Source organism: Oncorhynchus mykiss, chromosome 8 (assembly GCF_013265735.2).
Source record: "Oncorhynchus mykiss isolate Arlee chromosome 8, USDA_OmykA_1.1, whole genome shotgun sequence".
NCBI classification, from domain to species: Eukaryota; Metazoa; Chordata; class Actinopteri; order Salmoniformes; family Salmonidae; genus Oncorhynchus; species Oncorhynchus mykiss.
The window spans coordinates 37215329-37242880 of record NC_048572.1 but is presented as its reverse complement, the minus strand read 5'-3'; the positions used below and the strand labels follow the sequence as shown (position 1 = coordinate 37242880).

The 27552-nt window shown below is 43.6% G+C and overlaps 1 protein-coding gene across 5 annotated transcripts in view; it reads left to right on the top strand.

Moving 5' to 3' along the window:
* LOC110529879 (ATPase family AAA domain containing 2B) overlaps positions 1-27552 on the top strand; it is a 121938-nt gene that overhangs the window by 28380 nt on the left and 66006 nt on the right. For all 5 annotated transcript variants that reach the window (XR_005052873.1, XR_005052871.1, XR_005052870.1 and 2 more), the window contains exons 12-22: positions 2141-2229; positions 2367-2526; positions 3960-4050; positions 4152-4263; positions 4530-4729; positions 7514-7655; positions 9731-9917; positions 10595-10780; positions 17506-17641; positions 25697-25893; positions 26163-26322. Coding sequence is in view for 1 of the 5 variants with exons in the window: in XM_036985427.1 (XP_036841322.1) it covers positions 2141-2229; positions 2367-2526; positions 3960-4050; positions 4152-4263; positions 4530-4729; positions 7514-7655; positions 9731-9917; positions 10595-10780; positions 17506-17641; positions 25697-25893; positions 26163-26322 (1660 nt within the window). In the remaining 4 variants the exon portion in view is untranslated. The remainder of the gene's footprint in view (positions 1-2140; positions 2230-2366; positions 2527-3959; positions 4051-4151; positions 4264-4529; positions 4730-7513; positions 7656-9730; positions 9918-10594; positions 10781-17505; positions 17642-25696; positions 25894-26162; positions 26323-27552) is intronic.

Sequence of the window (27552 nt, the reverse complement as noted above, 5' to 3'; positions counted from 1 at the left end):
ATAACATCTGCCAAATATGTGTATGTGACAGATAAAAATGTGATTTGATGTGTTCTTCTGAAATAGGCAAAATTTTCTTCATATCATGTTTCTTTAGACCTGTCTAACAGGCTGACTACACCGCTCGTGTCGCGTGCGTAAGCATTGCAAAATAAATGTAGAAATCTATATTATTCAATTATTGCAGAAGTCAGTTCTATTTGTGACGCAGATCGCGGTGCAAGTTCTGCCTCTCCCATCTCCTCATTGGTTTATAGAAGCAGGTACCATCAGGCCGTTAATGGCCTGGTACTCAGGGCTCTAGTGTCCTTCTCACCACTCTGGCGTCAATGCAAATGCAATCGAATATCACATAAAACACTTCTCATCAAAACAGTATCGTGCTTTTAAAACTCACCTCATTGCTCAATTTGAAGAAAAGTTCAACAGGAAAACATGGTTGTTGTGCATGTTGTTTGAAAGCCTAACACACCGAAATGGACAGCGTTTTCTAGGGTGACGATTAATTCAATATGTTCATACGCATATTAGAGCTTACGCATAGTCCTATATATGAGCCCAAACCAGATGAAAAGGAATGTGCCCTTATACAGTGCATTTGGAAAGTATTCAGACCCCTTTCCCACATTTTGTTAGGTTACAGCCTTTTTCAAAAATGTATTAAATAGATTTTTTTCCAGAAATCTACACACAATACCCAATAATGGCAAAGCAAAAACTTTTTTTTAGCAGCAAAAATGACATTTACATAATTATTCAGACCCTTTGCTCAGTACTTTGTTGAAGCATCTTTGGCAGTGATTACAGCCTCGAGTCTTCTACCCTAAAAGCTTGTCACACCTGTATTAGGGGGGTTTCTCCCATTCTTCTCTGCATATCCACTCAAGCTCTGTCAGGTTGGATGGGGAGCGTCGCTGAACAGCTATTTTCAGGTCTCTCCAGAGATGTTCGATTGATTGGTGGAGTGCTGCAGAGATGGTTGTCCTTCTGGAAGGTTCTCCCATCTCCACAGTGGAACTCTGAAGCTCTGTCAGAGACCATCGGGTTCTTGATCACCTCCCTGAACAAGGCCCTTTTCCCCCGATTGCTCAGTTTGGCCGTGCGGCCAGCTTTAGGACGAGTCTTGGTGGCCACTGTGTTCTTGGGGACCTTCAATGCTGCAGACATTTGTTGGTACTCTTACCAAAATCTGTGCCTCGACACAATCCTGTCACGGAGCTCTATGGACAATTCCTTTGACTTCATGGCATGGTTTTTGCTCTGACATGCACTGTGTGCCTTTCCAAATCATGTCCAATCAATTGAATTTACCACAGGTGGACTCCAATGAAGTTGTAGAAACATCAAGGATGATCAATCGAAACAGGATGCACCTGAGCTCATAGCAAAGGGTCTGAATGCCTTAAGGTATTTCTGTTATTTATTTGCAATACATTTTTAAATGTATATCTAACGTATTGGACCTTTTTCAAATGATAACTTTTGCGCTCAACATAGCCACTTCATATGCGCCACTCACTCCGGAATGGAAAAAATATACTTTCTATTTTATTCAACTAAGTTCAATTATTTTCTTCTTACTATAACATCATGTAATATACAATAATGTCACGGGACTTATGAGCCCATCTTGTCTGCTAAATGAACAAGCCTAAGGCATGGCGCATAGCCAGATATCAAATAGTAGGCCAACCCGTATTCTGTTCTTCCAAAATACTTTTTCTTCATATCATGTTTCTTTAGAACTGCCTAAAATCAATAATGGATTAATTGTGATGGTACACATTTAAATTGATTTTTGGGGCTTTTTAAATTGTAGATGTTCCAAAGACGCGCATGCGTAGAGGCCTGGAGATGCTAAATGTTTTTGTTGACTGTCAATTACTGTGAGACCGGCAGTCTTTTGCATGACAATAACTGCCTGACAAAATGTCATGACCGCCACAGCCCTAGACATGAGCCAAGGCTTATCAGTTGGACAGTGTCAGGTAGGGAATTATTTATTAAATACCTTATCTATTTATATTGTGCTTACTTGGTCCAGTTGCCATCCAGAATACTCTGTTCAGGCTAGCTTATGCTCCTCTAGCCCAGACTTATGTTGTGTGTGTGTGTGTGTGTGTGTTCTGCTCTCTTCCAGGCGTACCTGATGAGGCCCTCCATAATCTTCTTTGATGAAATAGACGGGCTGGCCCCAGTGCGTTCCAGCAGACAGGACCAGATACACAGGTACTATATGAAGCAGGAGTAGTTGTTAGACATCTCCATTTAATGATCTGACAATCAGTAATGAATGTGAGTGATCTTTTTTTAGTAATGGTTTTGACCATACTCTCTCCCTGTCCCTCTCTCCTTCCCTTCTTAAGCTCCATAGTGTCCACTCTGCTGGCGTTGATGGATGGTCTGGACAGCCGAGGGGAAATCGTGGTGATCGGTGCTACCAATAGGCTGGACTCCATAGACCCTGCTCTACGGAGACCTGGACGCTTTGACAGGGAGTTCCTCTTCAACCTGCCTGACAGGAAGGTGAGGAAGTAGCAATCATGCATAGGATTATGGCACGATGAATACACTATGAAATACATTGTTGGTACTTGTTTTATACTGTAATCCCAATCATTTGTCCTTGGCTGTCATAGTATACTGAACAAAAATATAAACGCAACACAACAATTTCAAAGATTTTACTGAGTTACAGTTCATGGAAGGCAATCAGTCAATTTAAACACATTTGGTACGCCATCATTTATGGATTTCACATGACTGGGCAGTGGCGCAGCCATGGGTGGGCCAGGGGCGCAGCCATAGGCCCACACACTGGGGAGCCAGGTCCAGTCAATCAGAATGAGTTTTTCCCTACAAAAGGACTTTATTACAGACAGAAATAGTCCTCAGACAGTCCCGCAGGTGAAGAAGCCAGATATGTAGGTCCTGGGCTGTCGTGGTTACACGTGGTTGTGAGGCCAGTTGGACATACTGCCAAATTCTCTAAAATGATGGAGGTGGCTTATGGTAGAGAAATTAACATGTAATTCTCTGGCAACAGCTCTGGTGGACATTCCTGCAGTCAGCATGCTAATTGCACACTCTCAAAACTTGAGACTTCTGTGGCATTGTTGGGTGATAAAACTGCACATTTTAGAGTGGCCTTTTACTCCCCCCCCCCAGCACAAGGTGCACCTGTGTAATGATCATGCTGTTTAATCAGCTTCTTGATATGGCACACCTGTCAGGTGGATGGATTATCTTGGCAAATAAGAAATGCTCACTAACAAGGATGTAAACAAATTTGTGCACAAAATTGGAGCGAAATAAGCTTTTTGTGTATATGAAACATTTCTGGGATTTTTTTATTATCTTGGCTCATGAAACATGGGACCAACACTTTACATGTTGTTTATATTTTTGCTCAGTATATGTATATGAGTTTTATCCTTTAAGTGTGTGTTCCAACCGCTCCTGTGTGTCTGGGTGAGCGTGTACAACACACTTTAGTCCCAGCCTAGTGGTTTGTCTGCATGTGTCTGTCAAAGCCCAGTTGTGTGTGTTTGTCAGTCCCAGCCCAGCTACTTGTGTAGTCCAACCCCAGTGGTGTGTGTGTGTGTGACTGACTGTGTGCGAGTCCCAGCCTAGTGGTGCATAGCAATCCCCTCTACCCGTTGAGCTGTCTAATTGGTTGACTCCTGTCGTTTGTCCTCACAGTGAGATTCTGAATAATCAAAGCCCAGTCTGTATGCTTCTGTCAGCAGAGACACACCAAATACAGAGACACTCAGCTGGCAGAGCTCAGCAGAGAGAGACCTTGCTGATCAGAAACCCACTGTGGTGTGAGCAGGGTCGATAGTGAATTTTTTTTATTTTTATAAACATGTTTTTCTTTTTCTCTCCATCCCTATATTTCTCTCGCTCTTTGTCTGTCGGTGTTGTCTGTCTCTCTCTTTCTTTGTATTATTCTCTAGGCCCGAAGACAAATCCTTGAGATCCACACGCGGGACTGGAATCCTAGACTAGCTGAACAGTTTGTAAATGAGCTGGCTGAGAAATGTGTCGGTAGGAGACAAACTCACATTTATTAACGTTTACAACATTTTATGTCTAGTCTACTTCTTTTTTCGGTTTATTCATTTAACCCCTCCACTCCCCTGTTCCAGGTTACTGTGGCGCAGACATCAAAGCACTTTGCACAGAGGCGGCCCTGGTGGCACTGCGGCGTTGCTACCCCCAGATCTACGGCAGCAGTGTTAAGCTGCAGCTGGACGTCAGGTAACCATGCAGAGGAGAAGGAAACTGAAAGAATAAAAACAACAACATTGTAATAGACTGGAATCAATTGTCTTGTCTGTATGGGGTGAATTCTGACTTCCATTTAAGTTACAATTCATGCAGTCTCTCCCATTGACTTCAAAGCATGACTAAGTGAAAATTTGATTTCATTTGAGGTTAGAATTCGCCCTGAAATGTGTTTAATCTGTGGACACTAAATTTCCCTTTTCAATCAAGTATTGATCAATCTTATCTGTGTCTAACAGTACCATCGTGCTGGAGCCTGGGGACTTCAGCCACGCTCTGCGGACCATCGTCCCAGCTTCCCAGAGAGCCCAGGCTCCTCCAGGCCGAGCCCTGGCCCCCAACATACGCCCCCTACTAGCCAACACACTGGCCACGGTGCTGGAGGTCCTGCTCCGAGTCTTCCCCCATGCAGAAACACGGCACGGGGAGAGTAGAGGAGGTAATCTGTTTATCTTTCTCCTTTTGCCTCTCTCTCTTTCCTGGTAGCTAGGGCCGCAATTAGGTATTTTTTTTCCTAGGATTTATTCAAACAGCAAAGGGTATGCAACAATGGGTAGGCAAAGCAGGTTTTTGAAAAGTTTCGTTCAAAGTCTTGGTAGAAACTTTGCTATACGCGTTTCAGTCATCATGCACTGTTTGAATGAACAATTTCTAAAGCCTTTTACGAAAACCTTCCCAGTTAAATGTTGACTGTGAAGTAGGCCTACTTGGCAGAACATCATGATTTTTATCATCGCGGGGCATTTGTTTAGCAAACTCTGCCATCACATGTTGCCTACACTGTACATTGTATAGTAAAATCACTGCTAGCCAAACACAACAGCCTCTTGCTAGGTGTGTAATTGAATTAAAGGGCAACTGCACCTTCTATCTTTTTAATTTATTCTTCCCAGACCTCAAAAGTGGGCTCCTGATGTGGTTGAAGCATTGTTGTGGACTTAGAACATCCCATTTGTGTAGTTTTTCTACAAGAAAAGTGTGATTTTGAGTGTGAACTTACTGTTTGTAATCGCTAACAATAACACCCTTTTTGAGATTGCGACAAGGTTGTATTTTGTATTTTTTTCCCCCTCCAAACAATTAATGGAAATATGATATTGTCAAGTTAAAATGTACTTACTTATGTATGGTGGGTTGGTCATTATTGGCTATAGCAGGGTTCCCCAATAGGCATCCCATGGGCATTTTTTTTACATTTTCAGAGCAAAATGAATAAATATACTGGCCCAACACCCATTGTATCCATCTGTCTCTCTCTGTGTGTCTCTCTCACTTTGTCTTTTCTCTCTCTCTCTCTCTCATTATTATTATTTATTTTTGAAATTGTTTTCATTGTTTGACATATGACTGCACAATCACCAGGAAATCAGCTCTGTGTGATTGTTAATTTTGGATCTGTTCCCAAGGAATCCCATGCATAAACAGAGGCATATGTGATCACATCCCAATGTAGGCTAATCAAGGCTTGAAATGATTTGGTTTTCGTCAAATACTATATCTGTTTGGGATTCTTGCCGTCTATTTGCAGTTTACAAATGATTTCAAACTATGTTCTCCCCGACCATTCGCTCAAGACAAAATCGTCACACAGGTGTATGTAATTGGGGACCCCTGGGCTATATGCATCTTGCTCAGCCCGCAAATTTAAATGACATTTAGATTATGCGTGCATCAACCGCTTTCCCGGGCCAGTAATCTTTTCATTCGGGCCAGTATCTTTCAGTTGTCACTGGCCTGGCAAATTTACCTGAATGTCATGCACTGCAAGGGCATGCTAATTTAAGATGGCTAGTCATTATTAACCTGGTTCTGTATGGAATGCAGGTATATTATGAGAGATCAGGTCAGGTCATTATTAGTGTGTAGTGGCAAAACACGGGTGCCATCAACTGAAAAAGTTGGCAGCACCAGTGGAAAAAGTTAGTCTAGAACCCTGTTAAAGACATTTAGGGAGGAAGGTGTAGTGCTATCTCCCTAATAAACCATGATGTCTCTATTAACCTCTCTGAGGTAGGTGGGACACTTGCGTCCCACATGGCCAATAGCCAGGGAAAATGCAGAATGCCAAATTCAAATACATTTCTATAAAAATCTAACTTTCATTAAATTACACATGCAAGATAGCAAATTAAAGCTACACTCGTTTTGAATCCAGCCAGCATGTCAGATTTCAAAAATACTTTTTGGCGAAAGCATAAGATGCTATTATCTGATGATAGCACAACAGTAAACAATGAGTAGCATATTTCAACTCTGCAGGCGCGACACAAAACGCAGAAATAAAATATAAATCATGCCTTACCTTTGACAAACTTCTTTTGTTGGCACTCCTATATGTCCCATAAACATCACAAATGGTCCTTTTTGTTTGATTAATTCCGTCAATATATATCCCAAATGTCAATTTATTTGTCGTGTTTGATCCAGAAAAACACCGCTTCTAACTTACAAAATATCTCAGAAGTTACCTGTAGACTTTGCCAAAACATTTCAAACTACTTTTGTAATACAACTTTAGGTATTTCAAAACTTATATAATCGATCAAATTGTGTTCAATACAGGAGCAAAACAAACTGACGCTACTTTTCTGGTTATGCGCCTCTATCAAAAGGTACACATGAAGTGACGTTCGTTCTGAGCTACGGTACTTATTCATTACACAAAGGAAAAACCTCAACCATTTTCTACAAACTGGTGACATCCAGTGGAAGTGGTAGGAACTGCAGGAAAGTCGATTAGAATTCTGGATTCCCCATGAAAACATATTGAAAAGACAGTGACTTAAAAAAAAAAAAAATCTGAATGGTTAATCCTCGGGGTCTCACCTGCTAAATAAGTTCTGTTATACTCACCGACATGATTCTAACAGTTTTAGAAACTTCAGTGTTTTCTATCCAGTACTAATAATAATATGCATATATTAGGATCTGGGACAGAGTAGGAGGCAGTTCAGTTTGGGCACGCTATTTATCCAAAAGTGAAAATGCTGCCCCCTACCCCAAACAGTCTAATAACACCAGAGCTTTCTCTAGCCTTTATTCTTGCTGGAGCAAGTTCTGCTCAAAGGCCTGTTAATTTGGCCATGCCTAGGCCTATATGCATTTTGATCTATTACCTACATATTTTTGTTTATCTCAACATCATTTTATTTCACACACACACAATTTGTCTGACTGACAAGTATTTCCTCCTGTCCTTCCTTCCTTCCTTCCTCCCTGCTAGATGTTGACAATCACCTGCTAGAGGAGGTCAGTGAAGAGGAGACTGATGGAGCAGCTCCCTCCATCTACAACCTCCAGCCGGGATCCCCAAAGACACACACACACCCCTCTATGGCACACACACCCGTCCTACACTTCACCATGTGAGTCTGACTACAGAACACGCAGCTAGCCTCTACCCCGTGTTTTAATGCCACCTTATGGCAACAAGTAGAATGACAGTCAAACCACAATTCAGTCCTGTCATCAAATTTTTATACTTTTTTATTTAACCTTTATTTAACTAGTTAAGTCAGTTAAGAACAACTTCTTATTTACATTGACGACCTACCGGGGAACAGTGGGTTAACTGCCTTGTTCAGGGGCAGAACGACATATTTTTACCTTGTCAGCTCGGGGATTCGATCCAGCATCTTTTCGGTTACTGTCCAAACACTCTAACCACTAGGCTACCTGACGCCCCCAATACAGGCCAGGGTGGATTTAATGTTCTCTATTTTATTCACATCGATCTAAGAAGCACTTTATCTGATATAGACGGCTAATATGGTCAAAGATGATTAGTGTTTCACGGTATACTGGAACTTGTGTACCTTTTTCAATATTAGAACATGAAAAATGGTTCACTACTAGAATCTTTGTTACTTTCGGTACTTCTGTCATGTCTCATGTTGTATACTGATTGAGAGGATCAAGTCTATCAACGTCGCTGGTGTCCTCTTTATAGCACGAGCTCACCGTGCATGCCTATTGCCTTCTCTACTTACTCATTGCTAGAGCCAGCTATAGACCAGGGATGGGTGTCCAGCCCCCCTTTTGAAGGCCCTCAGATTTTAAAATAAATATATTAGGAACTGTCGGTCTCAATTTACTGTTGTGTGTTAGAATAGTACAATACACAAGGTTACATTTTGAAATGTGGTTGTTGAACAGCAGTTTCTTTTGTCAGTCACTGATGTTCACTCAATTAGCCCATGTCAGCAAAAGGAAATTAGATTGGTAAATTAGTCTTGCGTTCAGCTATCTAAACTTGTAGTTATCATGGTCGAATTACCCGCCGGGGGCCCTCTTTAATTTTGTTAGTTAGTCCAACTCGGATATCGTATTAAAAACTGCAAACATTTCTCCCCTCCCTATTGAAAATTGTGTAGAATTGCAGGAAATTAGCTGTAAAACAGTACATTTTTCTCCACCACAGGCTAAATATATGGAATTGCAGAAAACTTGTTTTAAAACTGCTACAGTTTGCTTTACGTCCCATGCAAACATTTGTAGAATTGCACAAAATGAACTCTTAACTGGGTATGCAGACCTACGAGCAACTGAGGCCCCTCATGATCAGTTCAGATTTCTTGTGGCCCCCACCCCCATCAAAGTTACCCATCCCTGCTCTAGACTGTCCTGGCTACATCATGTTAGCTTCCCATTCATGCTGCACTGAAGTTGACACACTTGAATAATGCAACACGGCATGTAGAAACTATTACTGTTCCTACTATAGGCTAGAACACCTAACAATGGAAGAAGACACCAGTAGCTTCCAGCTTTGTAGGCTAACTTTCGTTGCTAGCTTACAGCTGACGCTAACAACAATATACTACCCTAGTACTTTGATAATGTGCAATATGTTGTTGATCAGTACAATTAAATAAGTCCCAAATTGAAGGGAAACAGTGTCACCTGTAACCCCATGAAATCAGCCAAAATAAGCTCAATAACACAATGCTTTCACCTGTATTGTCTAGGCTACATCTTGATTAACCCAGTTTATCAATAGAGATTTACCATTATGTAGTTAGATAGCTTTTTTACCAAAGTCAACATGATTGTATTATTGATTAATTAATGTGTATACATTACTGTCTTTGGAAAATGTCGTCATCAAACATTTCAAATGTAATGATGTTGAACTCAAGATGCCTAACGATTAAACCGAGCAGTAGCAGAGTTTCTATCCCGTGATGCCAAATTTGTGGGTTTGCTTCCCACGAGGGACCAGTACAAAAAAATGAGGAAACATGTAGTTGTGACTTTGTCTAATACAAAACAAAGTTTTGCTGTGTTACTGGTATCATATTAAAAAGTGTATATATATGGAGATGATAGTCCTTTAACAGTTGTATCAAAACTCAAATAACTGGAGACTGATAACCTAATTGGTGACGTAAGAACACATTTAAAAGAGAAGCTGATTCTCCTTCTCTTTTCCTCCTTCCAGATCAGCCCTTCACCAGCCCACGTCGTACCGGCCTCGCCTGCTGCTGGCGGGTCCCCCCGGTTCGGGACAGAGTTCTCACCTGGCCCCTGCTGTGTTACACCACCTGGACAAGCTGTCTGTCCACCTCCTAGACTTGCCCACACTCTACTCTGTCAGCGCCAAGACACCCGAGGAGTCCTGCGCTCAGGTAACATGCATGCATGCATGTTACACACCCCTACCACACATACAGTGCCTTGCGAAAGTATTCGGCCCCCTTGAACTTTGCGACCTTTTGCCACATTTCAGGCTTCAAACATAAAGATATAAAACTGTATTTTTTTGTGAAGAATCAACAACAAGTGGGACACAATCATGAAGTGGAACGACATTTATTGGATATTTCAAACTTTTTTAACAAATCAAAAAATGAAAAATTGGGCGTGCAAAATTATTCAGCCCCTTTACTTTCAGTGCAGCAAACTCTCTCCAGAAGTTCAGTGAGGATCTCTGAATGATCCAATGTTGACCTAAATGACTAATGATGATAAATACAATCCACCTGTGTGTAATCAAGTCTCCGTATAAATGCACCTGCACTGTGATAGTCTCAGAGGTCCGTTAAAAGCGCAGAGAGCATCATGAAGAACAAGGAACACACCAGGCAGGTCCGAGATACTGTTGTGAAGAAGTTTAAAGCCGGATTTGGATACAAAAATATTTCCCAAGCTTTAAACATTTTATGTTTGAAGCCTGAAATGTGGCAAAAGGTCGCAAAGTTCAAGGGGGCCGAATACTTTCGCAAGGCACTGTATATCATTGCATCTGTTTTAGGCCAGAATATACTCATCGCAAATGTATGATGTCTGGCTGTGTGTGTTCCAGGTGTTCCGTGAGGCGTGTCGGAGCGTGCCCAGTGTGGTGTTCATGCCCCACATCTGTGATTGGTGGGATTCGGTCAGCGACACGGTGAAGAACACCTTCTTCTCTCTACTCCAGGACGTCCCCTCTTTCACCCCCCTCCTCATCCTCGCCACCACAGAGACGTGCTACACACAGCTACCACAGGAGGTAGGCTAAACACACAAGTCCTTCATCATATTTCCTCTCACTCCACCCTGTCCTTCTGTCTCTCTCCCTACGTCTGTCAATCCCTTCTCCCACTATGCAGAGTGCCATCTGAGTTAGTCCACTCATCGGGGATTAGAATGGGAATAAAGAAAGAACCAAATGAGAGAGGGAAGTGGTCTTCTAGCTCAGTGGTTCCCAAACCTTTTCACTCTTGGGGGGGGGGGGGGCGGCACCAGTGCTGTTTAAAGCTTATTTGTCTTATTTGTGTTCATGTGACTCAAACATTACAACAAAATAGTTGACACGTTATAAATCGCTCTCTAAGGTCTGCAGTGACTGACATGACAAGGAGAACTCCTGATGCACTACCCAAGTAGAATGCACAAGGTCCGCTCTCCCCCCCCGTATCTGTGTGCTGCTAGCCCCCCCCCCCTTCCTGTATCTGTGTGCTGCTCGCTTCCCCCCCCTTCCTGTATCTGTGTGCGGCTCGCTCCCCCCTTCCTGTATCTGTGTGCGGCTCGCTCCCCCCTTCCTGTATCTGTGTGCGGCTCGCTCCCCCCTTCCTGTATCTGTGTGCGGCTCGCTCCCCCCTACCTGTATCTGTGTGCGGCTCGCTCCCCCCTTCCTGTATCTGTGTGCGGCTCGCTCCCCCCCTTCCTGTATCTGTGTGCGGCTCGCTCCCCCCCTCCTGTATCTGTGTGCGGCTCGCTTCCCCCCCCCCTCCTGTATCTGTGTGCGGCTCGCTCCCCCCCCCTCCTGTATCTGTGTGCGGCTCGCTTCCCCCCCCCCCCCCCCCCCCCTCCTGTATCTGTGTGCGGCTCGCTTCCCCCCCCCCCCCCCTCCTGTATCTGTGTGCGGCTCGCTTCCCCCCCTTCCTGTATCTGTGTGCGGCTCGCTTTCCCCCCCTTCCTGTATCTGTGTGCGGCTCGCTCCCCCCTTCCTGTATCTGTGTGCGGCTCGCTTCCCCCCCCTCCTGTATCTGTGTGCGGCTCGCTTCCCCCCCCTCCTGTATCTGTGTGCGGCTCGCTTCCCCCCCCTCCTGTATCTGTGTGCGGCTCGCTTCCCCCCCTCCTGTATCTGTGTGCGGCTCGCTTCCCCCCCTCCTGTATCTGTGTGCGGCTCGCTTCCCCCCCTCCTGTATCTGTGTGCGGCTCGCTTCCCCCCCTCCTGTATCTGTGTGCGGCTCGCTCCCCCCCTCCTGTGTCTGTGTGCGGCTCGCTCCCCCCCCGTATCTGTGTGCGCTTCCCCCCCTTCCTGTATCTGTGTGCGGCTCGCTCCCCCCCCCCCCCTGTATCTGTGTGCGGCTCGCTCCCCCCTTCCTGTATCTGTGTGCAGAGCTGTGTGCCCCCCCGTATCTGTGTGCGTCCTCTCGCCCTTCCTCTCGCTCGCCCGCTCTCTCAATTCGAAGGGCTTTGTTGACGTGAAAACATGTGTACATTGAATTGGACAACAAACAAAATTGTATTAATAAATAAGACATTGCAAATTTTATATTATTGGCTGTGTACAATGTAAGAATGTGCAAATAGTTAACGTAGGAAAGAGAAAATAAATAAACAGATATAGGTTGTATTTACAATGATGTTTGTGCTCCACTGGTTGCCCTTCTCTTGTGGCAACAGGTCACACATTTCTACTGGGGTATTTCACCTAATAAAAATGGGAGTTTATCAAGTTTGGCTTTGTTTTAAAATTAAATAACTCTCTCTGCTCATACAGTTGGCAGGAGGTTAGGAAGTGCATCTTGGTTTCCACCTAATTTGGTGGAAATTAGGTGTCTTGCTCAGTGTCTCTCCCCTGTCTTGTCTCTTTCTCTCTCGCTCTGTCTGTCGGTGTCACTCTTTCCTGTCACTCTCTCCTGTCTCTCACTCTCTCTCTTGCTCTTTGTCTGTCTATCGGTCTACATCGGGGGTGTTCTGGCACTGGGTTTAGATGGTCATAGTGTGTTGTGGTGTTCTGGCACACAAAGGTGACAGCTGTCCTCTCAGCAACACTCCTTGACATGGGGTGTCATCCCTACACAGCCAACAGACCACCACCACTCTTACAGTACCAGCATGGGAGAGAAGGAATAGAGAGGGATGGGCAGGGAAAGAACAACTGATGGCGAGAGAGTGACAGAAAGAGAGGGGGAAGGCAGGTGGTCCCAGCTGCTAGTCTCCCCAGCACATAATAATAATAATAATAATAATAATAATAATAATAATAATAATAATAATAATAATAATAATAATAATAATAATTATTTATTACATTTCCTTAGCGATTTTCATCATCTTGTAAGAATATTTTGAAGAAATTCACAACGCAAAAGACTAGCGTTCTAATGGTCAATAGGGAATTGTCAATGGAAATAGTTGGTTCAGTTGTTTTAGAATCTGTGGAATATCAGTCCTGAACTCAGAGCTACGTGTGCCATGTTTTCAATGGTCTGTACATTGAGTCTGGAGCAGGATACTTGTGATTTGGCCATTGGCCCAGTTATACTGCAAGGACTTCTGATTTGTCTACTCCAGGCTAGGGTGGGGGGGGGTTATAAGTGGCATCCTGTTTCTTTGTTCTGTGGAGAAAAACTGAGGACAGGGAAGATGGAACATCTGCTTCCCAGCATAACATCTGATTTGTCCTTCTCAAATAAATCAAATTTTTCCCCCCCTTGAATTGCTTTTGGGTTTTGTGTTATTGAAGAATAACAATCTCATAGTGCTTCGAATGCAAAAAATAAACAAGCAATACATCACGAGTAGACTACCTACAGTTAGGCCAACCAATAGAGACCAAGTCTTTGAGTGCATGCGTCATCCATGTCCTCACATCTGGGCTGGAGCTAGGATGGGTGAGCTGGAGGTAGAGTGGTGGTACTTGAAGTAATGGAGGTGGGGCGTGGTTGGTGGCTGGTAAGCGGTCTCGGAGGCTGAACACAGTGCTTTCAAGCCGAGCAAGAGGTGGGTAGATGTGGTGGTAGAAGTATGGAGGTTGGGGGTTAGCGGTGCCTGTAGGTTTTTTTTGTGCCCGATCCGAGTGACTCATAGCTGGGCTTCAGAGGCAGCGCGAGTCCCAGTGTGTGTGTGCTCTGGTGGTCTGCCAGCGTTGTCACACCTCTGTAGAATCATCCCTGTCGCTCGCTCTCGCTCTCTCTCTCGCATATCCCCCACCCGTGGAGCTGGCAGAAGCATGCGGTGGTGGTGATGGCAGGAGTGTGTTTCAAAACGCATCAACAGCAGGCACAACCTCTTCACTTAATCCATGCTATTCTATTCTCAAGAGATTGTAAAGCCAACACAAGTATGGGGGTGAGACCATTGATTAGTTAATCTCCGATCAATAAACCAATCAATGAGCACTAGCTGCTTTTGAAGTACAGCATGTATATGTCTCTGTCGTAAAGTCCTGCGAGACACCATAGATCTCCGCTGTCATTGAAAACAATGGCAACAGACAGTGACGCGCTATGTTTTTTAGTTTCTTTGTTTGAGTCCTTTAAAGTGTGAAATGAAGAGTCCATTTTGGGTTCTTAGAAAACAATGAATGCCCTCTCCAATCATGTCGCCTGGAGAGGGCGTGAAGGTAATTGCTCTCTTTGTACTAATGTTTTAGCTGACGCAGAGGCCATATTCGAGCTGTAATTCAATGGAGCAATTGAGCACGCCACACACAATCAGCAATACCGAATCATCTCTCTATTGTCCCTTTCCCTTTTCAATATTTGTTTATGGATCCATTCATATGAGTTTCATTAAGTGGCAGCCCTCTCATTTGTTCTATAGAGAAAATGAGGAGCTGGAGTGAAGGAGCAAGAAGAGGGAAGGAGAGAATTAAGCAGGGAGAGGGCTGGGGAAGCAAAGAAAATTAGGGAGACATAAATACCTTTTGTAATTTAGCAGACCTGAGGATTGGTTATTCTTCCAGAGCAGTAGAGGCTCTGCTTGGCTTTACTGCTCTGCTCTACTGATCCTCAGCCAGAGAGCCTTCTTCTCCCTCCCTCTCCTCTGTTCATCCCTCTCTCACTCCACCCATCCCTCCATACCCCACAGCCTTGACCATGCAGGAGTAAAATCATTAGCTGGTGTGTGCTGTGCTCTGTCTCCCTTTCTCCCTGCCTACCATGCTCCCTTTCTCCTTCCCTCGTTTTCTCCTTTCCTTGTCAAGGAATCTCTGGGCCAAGAAAGACCGGAGAACAGAGGGTAACGGAGAAAACAAACAAACTTGTCAAAGAACGAGGATCAATGTGTGGAACTGAGGAAGGCATGGTAGGAAGTGAACAGCAGGCTGTGGAATAGAAGCGGTGTGAGCCCGCCCTCAATGTATTCTGCACAGTGATTGGAAGTCTAGGGTTGTGTACTATACAGTCGTTTAACTATGCCTGCCAGATGAGTAACCTTTCCTGAGACCTGAAGACTTCTATTAGCTCCCAATATTAACATCTAGGCTTTAGCTCAGTTGGCTAACGTGGTCTCTAGTCCTGTCACGGACTGGGGTTCAGTACCAGGTCGGTAACTTGAGCTGACTCGGCTGACCCCCCCCCTGAAGTGTCATGACTTTTTGGCCCAACCGGTTGTTTGTCTTATTGAGTCAGTATATTCAAAACCACTTTGAATGCTAGTACAAACTCCCCGACAGGACCAAAAGTATGTGGAAAACTGCTTGTCAAACATCTCATTCCTAAATCATGAGCATTAATATGGAGTTCCCCCCCACCTTTGCTATGATAACAGCCTCCACTCTTCTGGGAAGGCTTTCCACTAGATGTTGGAACATTGCTGCTGGGACTTGTTTCCATTTAGCCACAAGCGCATTAGTGAGGTCGGGCACTGATGATGGGCAATTAGGCCTGGCTCACAGTCCGCGTTCCAATTCACCCTAAAGGTGTTTGATGGGGTTGAGGTCAGAGTTCTGTACAGGCCAGTCAAGTTCTTCCACATCAATCTCGACAAACCATTTCTGTATGAACCTCGCTTTGTGCATGGGGCATTGTCATGCTGAAACGGGGAAGGGCCTTTCCCAAACGGTTGCCACAAAGTTGGAAGCACAGAATCGTATTGTATACTGTTGCATTAAGATTTCCCTTCACTACAGCTAAGGGACCTAGCCGGAACCATAAAAAATAGCCCCATACATTATTCCACCTCCACCAAACTTTACAGTTGGCACTATGCACTCGGGTAGGCAGTGTTCTCCTGGCATCCGCCAAACCCAGATTCGTCCGTCGGACTGCCAGATGGTGAAGCGAGAATTTATCACTCCACAGAATGCATTTCCACTGCTCCGGAGTCCGATGGCGGCGACACTCTAGTTGACGCTTGGTATTGCGCATGTGGATCTTAGGCTTGACTTCTCAGCCATGGAAACCCATTTCATGAAGCTCCCTGCGAACAGTTGTTGTGCTGACGTTGCTTCCAGAGGCAGTTTGGAACTCAGTAGTGAGTGTTGCAACCGAGGACAGACAACTTTTTTTGCTTCGTCACGCACCAGTCCCATTCTGTGAGCTTGTGTGGCCTACCACTTCACAACTGAGCCGTTGTTGCTCCTAGACGTTTTCACTTCAAAATAGCAGCACTTATAGTTGACCAGGGCAGAAATTTTAAGAACTGACTTATTTGGAAAACTCCCCAGGTTCGCTTGTCATTATTCCCAAGCCACACACTAGTCTACTGCAACACTCTTTCCCCTGCCCCATCGGTGCCACAAGAGAGATGATGATGTGCAGGTTCGCAGAAATGTTTATTTTATTCGATTTAGTGATTTGTCAAGGACGCATAGAAATTCAAAAGTGTGGAGTTTTTAGGAGAGATTATTTGTTTGCAATATGTGATCTATAGGCTAAGAGCGCTTCATAAGCTGTTTATTGATTGGGGGGATTGAATGGTGTGAGAAGACAACATATTTGGGTACAAAAGACAACATGGGGTACGAAGTCTTTTCTAGCTCTTAAAGGGGCCGACCTTGGATGTACAATTTACAATTACAGCATTATTTATTCTGCACTTATTCTATTGCTATTTATTCTGTTACCAATCAAATGTACATGTTTAATAGTATCTTCTGATTACAATTATTATGTCTCATATTTTAAATAAATGCAATTTATTAGTTTCCAAAAGGTAAGTAGGTATCTAGCTGTCCGATAAAACATCCTAATTGAATGGGTTGTCCTGCACTTTTTAAAAACCTGCATGTTGGAAAAGGATAGTGGTTCCTTTCTAAACATAGCAATGTGAATGCAACCAGGACTTGGTCTACAATATAGTTGAAGTGAAGTGGCAAAAGAGGACTGAGATTGGTTATTTTAAAGAGGACTATGTGAAAACACCATTAGTCGCACGCACTGGTGCTCCCCAAATTCAATTCCAGATATCACAGCAAAATATTTTGTAGCATATGTGATCAAATTGGTCACACTTTAGAGCCCTGCACACTGCTATTCATAGAACATGCTCTCATATTAAATTCACGACAACGTGGGCGAACCTTTGTTTAATAGGTTGAAAGCATTGCCCTACTAACTTAATTCAACACCTGTCTGCTGCTACCTCTGAAAATTACAACAAAACTGTCATCAATATTACATTTGCTTAGCTCTTCAAAAAATCAATATTACTTAAGTAAAGTCTAGGCAAATCCAAGAAAATTATTCTGATTCCATATGCCAGACACATCCATTGGCTATCGCGTAAATGAGCCGGTTCTGTTGTTTTTGTTGATATGGTTCTTATTGTCTCTCCCAGGTGAAGTTGATGTTCCAGACGACGTACGGGGAGGTGGTCAGTCTGTCTTCACCTGGAGAGGAGGACAGACGAAGGTTCTTCATGGACCTGCTACTGGTACAGGCTGCTCGAGTGCCATCCCACAGGAGACACAAAGGTACAATGAATTCATACAAGCATGCACACAGGATATCACACACGCACATACACACACGTGTAATACTGTATCACATTCCAACCGAGTTTTTACAATGTTGTCCTGACACCGTTCTCAGTGGGGTGCTGAGAGAAAAGTCATTTTCATCTTAGATTTATCTCGCCTTTCTGTTCTCTCTCCTAACCTAAAGTAGCAGGCAAAAAAGAAACTCCTGAGTGGCATTCCTTTTTGGTCCTGACGATGAACAAATAAAACTGTCACGGGAGGTTCTCTTCTCTGCACTGTTGAACCAATCCAGTAAATGTGGAATGGTTAAGATGGAGTGTCGCCCTGTTAACGTCTTAAAGTGGAAGTCAGGAGTTCTCCATTTCCCCTGAAAGCCAGATGCGTTCGGTTGTTAGCAACCCCACAGACAGTGCCCCTCTCCTGACGCACACATTGCTCAAACGCAGTAACCACCGTACAACTCAATTCTCTGAGCTGTTGAATCATCGCTAGATTTTTGCTTCACTTGAAAAATATACATTCCTAGATAATTGAATGTGGCCCGACTAGTAGGCTCATTTACGCGATAGTCATGACTTCCATAGCTTCCTGTAGTACTCCACAGCCCTCTCCCCATGTCCCGCTACCATACTCTCCTTCCTGTAGTACTCCACGGCCCTCTCCCCATGTCCCGCTACCATACTCTCCTTCCTGTAGTACTACACGGCCCTCTCCCCATGTCCCGCTACCATACTCTCCTTCCTGTAGTACTACACGGCGCTCTCCCCATGTCCCGCTACCATACTCTCCTTCCTGTAGTACTCCACGGCCCTCTCCCCATGTCCCGCTACCATACTCTCCTTCCTGTAGTACTACACGGGCGCTCTCCCCATGTCCCGCTACCATACTCTCCTTCCTGTAGTACTACACGGCGCTCTCCCCATGTCCCGCTACCATATTCTCCTCCCTGTAGTACTACACGGCCCTCTCCCCATGTCCCGCTACCATACTCTCCTTCCTGTAGTACTCCACGGCCCTCTCCCCATGTCCCGCTACCATACTCTCCTTCCTGTAGTACTACACGGGTGCTCTCCCCATGTCCCGCTACCATACTCTCCTTCCTGTAGTACTACACGGCGCTCTCCCCATGTCCCGCTACCATATTCTCCTCCCTGTAGTACTACACGGCCCTCTCCCCATGTCCCGCTACCATATTCTCCTTTGAAACTCTCTCTCCTCCACTCCCTCATCCCGCCATACTCTCTCTCCTCCATTTCCCCCTACCATTCACCTAACTATTCTCTTCCCTAACCTTCCTTTCCATCTGTTCCTTCTCAGTGTGATAGAGTGGTTCACCGGGGCTTCCATGATGGCACTCCGCTTTCAAATGGAAATACAGCAAGCAACGCCGATTGCAGCATCCTCATTGATGCAAGGCAGGGGTCCCACACACACACACGTATTCTGACACACGCGGCTCGCATAGCCTTATTGATGTTAGGCATGGGTCCCCGCTCTCTCCTCTCTTCGGGGGTTCCCCGTGAATAAAACAGCAGCCCTACTTCCATCAGGGGCTGCTTGTAGGGGTGGGGAGTTTAGGGGGAGGCTGGGGAGATTCAAGTGGGAGAGAGGGAGCCCGCTATGAACGGAGCACAGTTACCTATGATTACACAGTTATTACCCATGATTACACTCACGGACAATGATGCTAATGTGAAGCAGGGCTAACAATGTTGGAAGGCGCCTGGGGCTAGTGGACCAGAAGAGGAGCGGGAAAGGAAGCACAGTGTGTAACAACTAGACTGTGCTGAATCCCCAACTAGGGCTGTAGCAGTCATGACATTTTGTCAGTCGGTGATTGTCATGCAAATAGCTGGTGGTCTCACGGTAACATTAACATAAACACGTTTAGCATCTCCGGCTTCCACACAGCCTACAAAGCCACTGATGCAGACCTTTGGAAGATGTACATTTTAAAAAGTAAAATAAATCCATTTAATATAGCCTACACCATCACATTAAATCCATTATTTATTTTAGACCGGTGCAAAGAAACATGATATGAAGAAAATCTAGCTTATTTCAGAAGAACAGAATAGCATATTCTGAGCCGTCCTTATGCTTGGCCCTGGCTATGAGGGGCAATGGCCCTGGCAATTAGTTCATTTAACAGACAAGATTTGCTTAGAATTTCGTGGCATTATTTTATAGTATTATGAATACAATTGAACATAGCTGAATAAAATAAAGGATATTTTCTCCAAACGATTTGTGGCTCAAATCGGTCTTATGTAACACATTTTGAAATTGTGTTTTTTACATTGGATGAAAGTATTGACTCAGAGCTACAAAATCACAATCCCATTGTTCCTCAATTGTAAAGTCATTTTGCTCTGATAGTTGACAAACTTGTAAACTCACTTTTGAGAAAATTACCTTTGAATGTTTTGGTACTACTATTGGAGAGCTCTTTGTCTACACCCATTCAGCATCGTTCACACCCTCTTAAGCGGCAGGTAGCCAAGGGGTTAGAGCGTTGGGCCAGTAACCGCAAGGTTGATAGATCGAATCCCTGTGCTGACAAGGTAAAATTTCAAAAATCTGTCGTTCTGCCCCTGAACAAGGCACTGTTCCTAGGCTGTCATTGTAAATAATAATTTGTTCTTAACTGACTTGCCTAGTTAAATAAAGGTTCAATAAAAAATAACAAATTTTAGCCCCACCCATCTCTTTAATGGTTGATCCAAGTTGCTAGCTACTTCCAGGCATCTAAGTGAGAGAGAGAGAGAACAGCTCCCTGAATATTACTCCCCCAGCAGTGCTGGTTAGTTAGGCTGTTATGTTATCCAGAGTGTTGTTGACTGCAACTGTGCTGTTAGATCGTCCGTTTATAAATTCAGAGCGTTTTGCGTTCAGAGCGCTCACTGGAAGCTCTGGACGATTTTGTAGGGTTAATCCGAACGTTCTGACCTCACAGCGGTAGTCAAGCGCCCAACCTAACTGGCTAACATTGGCTAGCTTGCTAGCTACTTCCAGACACATAATGAGAGAATACCCAACTCTGACCATTTAACTTACCCTAGCAGAGCTGGTTAGGCTGTTTTTCATGTGATCCATTGCGTTGGTGACTAACTGTGCTGCTGTCAGCAATTTAATTACACTTTTTTGCCAACGTTTACTGGCACAGGCCATATTCAACGGGTGTTGAGCGTTCATAAATTCATCAGTTTTTCTGTGCGCTGGCACACTAAAATGAGTCTTTGTTAAGACATATCTAGCTAGCTGACAGACTATGTCAAAAATAGAAATGTGTAGTATCTGAAAATGCAGGTAGCTAGACTATCTTACCCGTGGTCTGAAATCGGGGTAGATAGCCAGAGTGAATTTACCAGCTCGTACTTCTATCAACAGTTGTTGCAGTGCCATTCTATTGAAATGGATACTTGCATAGTGGAGTCTTTTTGTTAAGGCATGCAGCTAGCCAGCTGTCTAAACAATTAACCATAATCTCAACTCATGATGTTACTCCCCTGCATGAATCTGCAGGTAGCTAACCAAACAGGTTCAATGTTAGCTAGCTAACATTAGGCTATAATAACTAGTCAAGTAAATGTCTGAAATACGAAGAATAAGATCATACACAATGTTAGATAGCGAGCCAGCCAGCTAACGTTAGCAAGCTAACAGTACACTTTAACTTGAAATAAAACCACTTTCTGTCAATTTCAGATGTGTAATATCTGAAAATGTAGCTAGCTAGACTATCTTACCCGTATATAGCATGGTTGGATGCATCTCCTGTCGGATGCCATGGTTGCCCTTAGTTTGAAGATGTAATCCGTGTTCTCTCCATATATTTAGTCTCGAATTCCACTTTTTCTGTGGCTAAACCCAACTAGGCTCGTAATTTAACAATTGTATTTGCAGATGGCATACGAGTTTGTTTTTAAGGCACTTGAAAGTTCACGTGTTCGGGAAGGCATTTCTGCCAAAAAACAAGTTTATGCTCAAATGGCTCTCCTGTGAAGTAATGACTTGTGACATACGCCTAGTTTCCTGAAACGGGTCACATTTGAGGGAGTGCGCACATGCGGCTGCTCTTGTGTGGTTAACAAAGAAATGGGTCATCCTATATGCTTAATTGAGTTATTTATGCAACTTTAGTTGTGATATGAACTGGTAGGCTATATGTTTTGATTACTAATACGTTTTAAACTTGAATGATCCAACTCTAATGATTTGAAAATGTCTGCTCTGTTTCCTGCGCAGGCTGCACATACTTCATCAGTCTCATTTACAATTTGATAAACCCTTGATGATATTCTCAACCATCAGACTATTCTCAATTTAATCTGGTCTTTACATATAGCCTACTAATATACAGTACCAGTCAAAAGTTTGGACACCTACTCATTCAAGGGTTTTCTTTATTTGGACCATTTTTTTAAATTGTAGAATAATAGTGAAGACATCAACTGTGAAATAGCACATGGAATCATGTACTAACCCCCCAAAAATTCAACAAATCTAAATATATTTTATATTCTTCAAAGTAGCCACCCTTTGCCTTGATGACAGCTTTGCACACGCTTGGCATTCTCTCAACCAGCTTCATGAGGAATGCTTTTCCAACATTCTTCAGGGAGTTCCCACATATGCTGAGCACTTGTTGGCTGCTTTCCCTTCACTCTGCAGTCCAAACCATCTCAATTGGGTTGAGGTCGGGTGATTGTGGAGGTCAGGTCATCTGATGCAGCACTCCATCTCTCTCCTTGGTCAAATAGCCCATACGCAGTCTGGAGGTGTGTTGGGTCATTGTCCTGTTGAAAAACAAATGGTAGTCCCACTAAGTGCAAACCAGATTTGATTTGATGGCATATTGTGGTGGAATATTCTAACCAAGTGAGACTTTCTCATTTCTTCAAACAATCATCTTTATTTAATATCGATTAATTATTGCAATAATGAGACCAGTCAACCTAACACTATTGACTGTTGGGCCGAGTAGCCTAACCTTTACAGACAATGCTGTTTCTTATACAGTGGGGCAAAAAAGTATTTAGTCAGCCACCAATTGTGCAAGTTCTCCCACTTAAAAAGATGAGAGGCCTGTCATTTTCATCATAGGTACACTTCAACTATGACAGACAAAATGAGAAAAAAAATCCAGAAAATCACATTGTAGGATTTTTTAAATTAATTTATTTGCAAATTATGGTGGAAAATAAGTATTTCAGAGGGGTTGGGTTAAATGTGGAAGACACATTTCAGTTGAAGGCATTCAGTTGTACAACTGACTAGGTACCCCCCTTTACATGATCCCATATGTGTTATTTCATATTTTTGACGTGTTCACTTATTTTGCAATGTAGAAAATAAAGAGAACCCCTTGAATGAGTAGGTGTTCCCAAACTTTTTAATGGTACTGTATGTGTGGAATTATTTTAATTTAGAATGGCCCCTACAAAGAAACGTCATCCTGTACTCGAATAGCGAATGGAGGTTAAGTTTTTAATAGGCCGGGTAGGCTATACTGTTGTAAAGCAGATTAATGTGCTTAATTTCTAGAATTTAGCATTACCTATAGCAGCACGCGAAAGCTGGAATCCTCTTTTAAATAGTGGCCAGTCAAAACTGTTTTCACCTGCAATTGCGCGATGACTGAGCTTATAAGAACACATGTTTCACAAGACTCTAGAATGTGTTCTCCAACTGTGTTTCAGGGGTCTCGAGCCACTTTAGTTAGTTGTGATGATACAAACCTTATCAAAACATATAGGCCGACTATGATTTGAAAAGACGGGGGGATGCATGCTCTTTTTTTTTTTGTACGTGTCCACACGCTGGGCATCCTTCACAAGTGATAATATTCTCCCCGAACAGACTATTCTCAGTGTAATTTTGTCTTTACATATACTAAATAATATGTGTGAAATTAGTTTAGAATGGGCAATTATTATGCACTTACCAGAACCGGGGCAGTGTAAAAAAAAAAGACACGTCATCCGTATGCGCTTGAATAGCGAATGGAGGACGCTTTTCCCACAGTTCATTTCCATGCCAGCCAGGTAGGCTACTCCTGTTGTAAAGTGAAGCAATGTGCTTAATATTAGGAGTTAAGTTGAGAAATAAATCTAGTACACCTTACCTATAGAAAGCTGATGGTGTCCTCTTCTTATTAAGAGGCCATCAAAACGTTGTTTTCTCCCGTAATTGTATAGCCTATAGCAATGGTCACCAACCTTTTTGAGTCGAATGCAAACCGAGATCTACTGCTCAGATTTGTATTTTTATCGTGACTTGTAAAACGGAAGCTTAAGCAATTAAAAACAGTTATGAAGTGATGAGGTTTGTGCTGTCGGCCCAATACACTTATCACTGCATATGCCTATTGGCTATGCTTGAAATGCCCTGCCAATGTTGTTCACCTCAGACCATTTAAAAATTTCATTTAAATTTTAGGTATATGATGATCACACTGGTAATAGATCATTTGTTGTATTACGTGAGGCACAGCTAAACGTAATTCATACAAAAATAATAATTACCGGAGTGATTGTCTGCGTCTGATTGCCAGTCTGAGGGGAGGGAGGGAGCAGCAATGAGGCTGCCTCTCATCCTACCCCCCCATCTGCTGAGATAAGGGGACAGTCTTCCAGCTGATGGTGAAACTGAAGTCGCACTGCATTAGTTCTGCTTCATGCACCAATTCATGTTGTTACTCCTATGACCAGAGAGAGTGAAATATTCCTTGATATTAAGAGAAGCCGCTTCAACGCAAGCTTATCGAAACACTGCTATGCTATTCATTGCTTCTGCAGTTTTTGGTGTAGCTTGAGTGGATGTAGGGAGAATGCACATTTTATGGCTTATAAGTGTTGAACAAAGTGTTTACAGTGATGACTAACAACTTAAACAGGAACTTACTCGTAAACAGCAGTCTCTAGTCATGGATTTAAAAGTTTTGACATCTCACAGTATCAACTTTGCTGTGCGTTTGAGGCTTCTTTTTAGTCTATGGCTCGAGGAAACTGTGCAGACACGGTTATCTGAGCTAACTGATTGGCCAGTGGTAGGCCTATAGGTGCACTTGATTTGCTCTCTGGGCCTGCCGGGTAGGTGGAGTTGTACCTTCAGGCACATGAAATGTTTCAAAATAGGAACAATTGTCTTCCTGGCGCTAGGGCTGCTGAATCAAGTGCACCTACCGCCAATCTTTTTGTTGAATAAATTAAAGGAAAGCCAGACTTTTTTATTTTTTTTTTTTTTTTACAGAAATGTTTGGTGATTGACTAGGAATGCCTTGGAGGTCGACCAGTCGACCGGTTGATCGACCGGTTGTTGACCCACTGGCCTATAGAAATGTTGTGCAACACTGTCATTCAATGCATCAACCAGCTATGAGGAGCGGTCTCTGCTGCAACAGGTGATCCGCTCAAACTCGGAATGCCAGGGCTCTCATGAAGTTTGATTTTGTTCATTGCATTTATATTGATGTCTGAGGGATTAGGACTATAGTGTGCTGAGTACCAGGCCATTAACGACTGGCTGTTAGTCATTAGTAGCCTACCAAACTTGCTATCAGCAGCAGATCTAATTGTAGATCTAACTGGATAGGTGTTTTAATTAAGCGAGAGGCTGGGTATTATATAAAGCAAATCCCATATTTCAGTCACATCCTGTTCCAATAATTTCAGGTTGACAGGAGTGCCCAGGTGGTTAGGGGTTAATTTGGAATTCAGCAACCACATCATTCTCTTTAGGCCAGAGACTGGGGGTTCAGGGTTTTTGTTCATTTGTTGATGATATCATTAGAAAGAAGTTGATGCCCCCGCCTGAGTGTCTCACCTCTCCCACAAGGATCAACCTAGAGTAGGAGATTCGGAGGAGAACACATTCTCTAACAGACATGCACACTCAACTTTTCTCACTTCACTTGCTTTTTGTCATGCTGAGGTCCTACCAGTAGTGCAGGCTTCAGGCCCGAGACCACTCTTGCCTGAGAAGCAGTGTAGGAGAACGCTCTCAAACACGCACTCACTCACCTACTCTATCCTCTTATCTCATTAGCCCTGCTGTGTGAGGAGGTGCTTCCGGTAGCGGAGGTCCCTGGCCCCAGGGTTCTCTCCCCTGAGGAACAGCTTCGCCTGGCCGACCAGGAGGAGAACACTCTGAGAGAACTGCGTCTGTTCCTCAGGGACGTCACCAAGCGCCTCGCCATAGACAAACGCTTCAACATCTTCAGCAAACCTGTTGACATTGAGGAGGTGGGTAACAACACAGAGATTGCTTGATGTAGATACTAGATATCACAGTATACCTCGCTAGATACAGTAATGATAAAAAAGGAATGAGGTACCCTAGGGAGGTTGCGTCATTATTTGAATCCTGTCCCAGCACCCTCTCGCCTCTATTTGAGTATTGCACTGCTTCTAGAGAATTGACACTGCTGGACCAATTCCTCTTAACTGATTTTGATTTAAATGGAGTGAATTGCACCAGTTTAAATTGACTTTTTCCCTCCCCTCCCTCTCAGGTGTCAGACTACCTGGAGGTAATTATTCAGCCTATGGATCTATCTACGGTCATGACCAAGATCGACACCCATAAATACCTGACGGCCAAGAACTTCTTGGTGGACATAGACCTCATCTGCAGCAATGCCCTGGAGTACAACCCTGACAAGGAGCCCTCAGGTACATGGAGGGACTTTTAGGAGCGTGTGTGTGTGTGTGTGTGTGTGTGTGTGTGTGTGTGTGTGTGGGTATTTAAAGACATTTCAAACATTCTGTGTACCAGGTTTACATTGAGTTATTCAGTACATTTCTTGTCAGGAGAATTTGTGTAACCAAAATTCGGACAATGGATACTTAAGTACATTTCATTTGTGTGCCATTTAAGGTGCATCGTTTCTAACCCGTGAAGATCCTACTAAAACCAAATAAAAATAAATCCACGTATTAAATCAGACACTGTATTGATCCCACTAACAAATATTCATAACGTGGGTGTGGTAAAACGTAGGGCAAAAGCAAACAAATGGCCAGGACTTGCTTAATTGGAAGCACCTTTTACGGCCTGATCTGGGCACCTTTATACTTAATAGAAACGCAGAATTTCACTAACTGCTCTCCCAAGGAAACCACCTATGAAACATGTAATCCTTTCCTAAAATAAACATTTAGTTAGTTTTCCCTATACTAAATCTTAATCAGCAAAAACAAAAATGGTTTAATTACGACAAAACATTACTTCTGTTCACAGGGAGGTCACAGCCCTCTTTTAATCTTGTTTTAATCCACCACAACATTTACTGTATATACTATTGACAATCTCCGTTGGATATTCACAACTTGCTTACAAATCAAATATATTTATATAGCCCTTCTTACATCAGCTGATATATCAAAGTGCTGTACAGAAACCCAGCCTAAAACCCCAAACAGCAAGCAATGCAGGTGTAGAAGCACGGTGGCTAGGAAAAACTCCCTAGAAAGGCCAGAACCTAGGAAGAAACCTAGAGAGGAACCAGGCTATGAGGGGTGGCCAGTCCTCTTCTGGCTGTGCCGGGTGGAGATTATAACAGAACATGGCCAAGAAGTTCAAATGTTCATAAATGACCAGCATGGTCAAATAATAATAATCACAGTGAACAGGTCAGGGTTCCATAGCCGCAGGCAGAATAGTTTAAACTGGAGCAGCAGCACGGCCAGGTGGACTGTGGACAACAAGGAGTCATCATGTCAGGTAGTCCTGATGCATGGTCCTGGGGCTCAGGTCCTCAGAGAGATAAAGAAAGAGAGAATTAGAGAGAGCATACTGAAATTCACACAGGGCACTGGATAAGACAGGAGAAATACTCCAGATATAACAAACTGACCCTAGCCCCTCTGACACATAAACTACTGCAGCATAAGTAGTGGAGG